The 2,604-nt window shown below is 35.6% G+C and overlaps 1 protein-coding gene across 2 annotated transcripts in view; it reads right to left on the reverse strand.

Moving 5' to 3' along the window:
* Nucleotides 1-901: 901 nt before the first annotated feature.
* The window catches only part of LOC119304981 (3beta-hydroxysteroid-dehydrogenase/decarboxylase-like), a 6,057-nt gene continuing 4,354 nt past the window's right edge, over nucleotides 902-2,604 (reverse strand). The window contains exons 5-9 of one of the 2 annotated variants that reach the window (XM_037581638.1): nucleotides 2,382-2,540; nucleotides 2,155-2,277; nucleotides 1,996-2,075; nucleotides 1,251-1,458; nucleotides 902-1,153 (exon numbers count right to left, since the gene is read on the reverse strand). In XM_037581638.1, the coding sequence (XP_037437535.1) occupies nucleotides 1,106-1,153; nucleotides 1,251-1,458; nucleotides 1,996-2,075; nucleotides 2,155-2,277; nucleotides 2,382-2,540 (618 nt within the window). In that variant the 3' untranslated portion in view covers nucleotides 902-1,105. Of the gene's footprint in view, nucleotides 1,154-1,180; nucleotides 1,459-1,995; nucleotides 2,076-2,154; nucleotides 2,278-2,381; nucleotides 2,541-2,604 lie in introns of those variants that run through there. The other variant, XM_037581637.1, reaches the window with a different exon arrangement.

The following is a 2,604-nucleotide window of genomic DNA, read 5'->3' on the forward strand; positions in this document are numbered from 1 at the left end:
TTTTTGTCCTTAAGGACATGGGATAAGTCTTGTCATAAGTAGTCATGTGAATTTGGTATTCGTTCGATATTTTGATGATATGTATGTTGTTGATTCCCTTAGTGGTGTCATGTGAACGTCAACTACATGAAACTTCACCATACTTGGGACTAAGGGGAGACATTGTGGAGTAGTAATTAGATGACGGGTTGTCAGAGTGACAGAAGCTTAAACCGTAATTTATGCGTTATTCCGTAAGGCGCTGATTTGGGTCCATATGTTTCATGCTATGATTAGATTTATCTTAATTATTCTTTGGTAGCTGCGGATGCTTGCCAGAGGGGTTAATCATAAGTGGGAGGCTTGTCCAAGAAAGGACAACACCCAAGTACCGGTCCACCAACATATCAAATTATCAAAGTACGAAATGTGAATCAAACAAACATGATGAGTGACTAGATGAAATTCCCGTATGTCTGCAAGAATGCTTTGCTTGCTATAACCGGCCTGTCCTTTGCTATAAAAAGAATTGGACTACCTTTCTGCACCTTTGTTACTATTGCTACTTGTTGCTTGTTACAAATTGCTTGCAGAAAAAGGATTAGTATTTGTTGTCAGTGTCATACTTGTTGTGATGACTTTGGATTCCTCGAGACATTTACTACTCAAGCACTGCGCCACTTAGTTTAGCTCACTTTTATTTTCCTGTTTTTACTTTCTTTTTAGTAGTTTAGTAAAACACCTTTTTTTACTTGTCTTCCTAGCAACCGACTAAAATAGACTATTTCCCTACTCTGGATTGTGTTCGTACATAACTGCATAATTGATAGCGTAATTGCATGGTCTATATTACCTGCTTGCTGTGGGTTCGACACTTCACTTATCACAAAAGTCTTAAGAGTCGCAAGATTCACAAAACAACAATATGAACATTTACAAGTATATGTTCTTTCCTTCATACAATTCATGGTAATGTAGGTGCAACAGACTTTATGTCTTAATATAATCTCATATCACCATTGCGCTTTGACTAATACAAATCTATATATCTAGACATTGTTTGGTGCAAGGGGTTGGCATTGGTTTAACTCGGCACCCTTTTTCTTCCAAGATAAATGTGCATATCTCATGCTCTTAACTTCTTATAGAATTCAATAGTCATGTTTACTCCCTCCTAACAATGAAATTCATAAAAAGTGTCAGCATAGACAAAACTATATATGAAAAATACAAGTGTACACAATTGAATCAAAAGAATTTGAAGCAACAACCTTGAGTGACACTATTGGTCTGTAACCAAGATGTTTACTAGCATTGTTGCAGTTGAATGTTCTATTTAGTGTCACATATTTAATTCTTGCGGATGTTAGGGCACCAGGTTGCCGCATCCCATAGAGAGAGAATATATTGTTGTAGCTCCATTCTACGAGATGTGTTATAGGCATGAGAAGATATGAAGCTATTCGTAGTCTGAATCGGCTGCAATCAAATGTCACAAGTTAGCTATATATACATAGCTCCAGTTTATTTTCCTAACAAAATAAAACAACAAAGACATTGAACTATTTACTTATAAAGTTCAAGCTCACATGTACATATAGCTAGAGACATCTACTATGTTCATACAACCAAGTCAAAATATATAGCATGGTCATGTCCATACATTGTGAGGTGAATATTCCCCCGCATGTACATATCGAAAATGTGTGATGTCGATGGCATTGGATGTGCACAAACCTCAAAATCAAAAATTCATATTCACATTTTTGCAATCATTTTATATTCCTCCATCCAATTGCAGCCATATTACTAACAGATGCGATAATACATGCATGTATCGACACATTAAAGTGACTTAGATGTTTTTCCAAAAGAAGTTTCATATGTGAACTAAGATGCGATAATACATGCATGCATCGACGCATTAAAGTGACTTAGATATTTTTCCTAAAGAAGTTTAATATGTGAACTAAGGAAACAACACACTAAGATCACGAGGGAATAGGGAAATATCACCTTTTGTATCCAAGTTCTTCCAATAACATATAAAAAAAGTCCCACATATTCACTGGCTCCATATTAGTAATAAAGTAGGCCTATACATCAAATAAATTAAAGATGTCATGAGAGTAATAAAGGGGGTCACGTATTTGTAGCTCAATGATAAATACATACTTTGCCTCCACTTCTCTTTGCACCATGTTTGGTCGAAAGAGTTTTCTCAGCACATATATGACCATGCACCACATTCTCAACATATACAAAATCATCACAATTCTTGCCATCGCCAATAATTAACTGCAACAATAAACACTATATGTCATGTACTTTACACAAGAGCACATTAATAATCCATGCTTTCAATGAAATTATAATAATAGGAGGAATATATATGTACTTACTATAATTCCTCCATAAGAAACTAAAATTGGCACTATCATGTCACCAGGACCAAAAATGCTGCCTGGACGTATACAACAAGTGAGAAGGCCATTTACTTTATTGGCTTTGATTACTAGCTTTTCTGCTTCCGCCTTCGTTTGCGTGTATGCATCGGGAAACTGATAATAAGAAAACCATGTTGTTAACCTACAAGGTATGCCATTTGTATATAGAAAAAAAGGT

Source organism: Triticum dicoccoides, chromosome 5B (genome assembly GCF_002162155.2).
Source record: "Triticum dicoccoides isolate Atlit2015 ecotype Zavitan chromosome 5B, WEW_v2.0, whole genome shotgun sequence".
NCBI lineage: Eukaryota > Viridiplantae > Streptophyta > Magnoliopsida > Poales > Poaceae > Triticum > Triticum dicoccoides.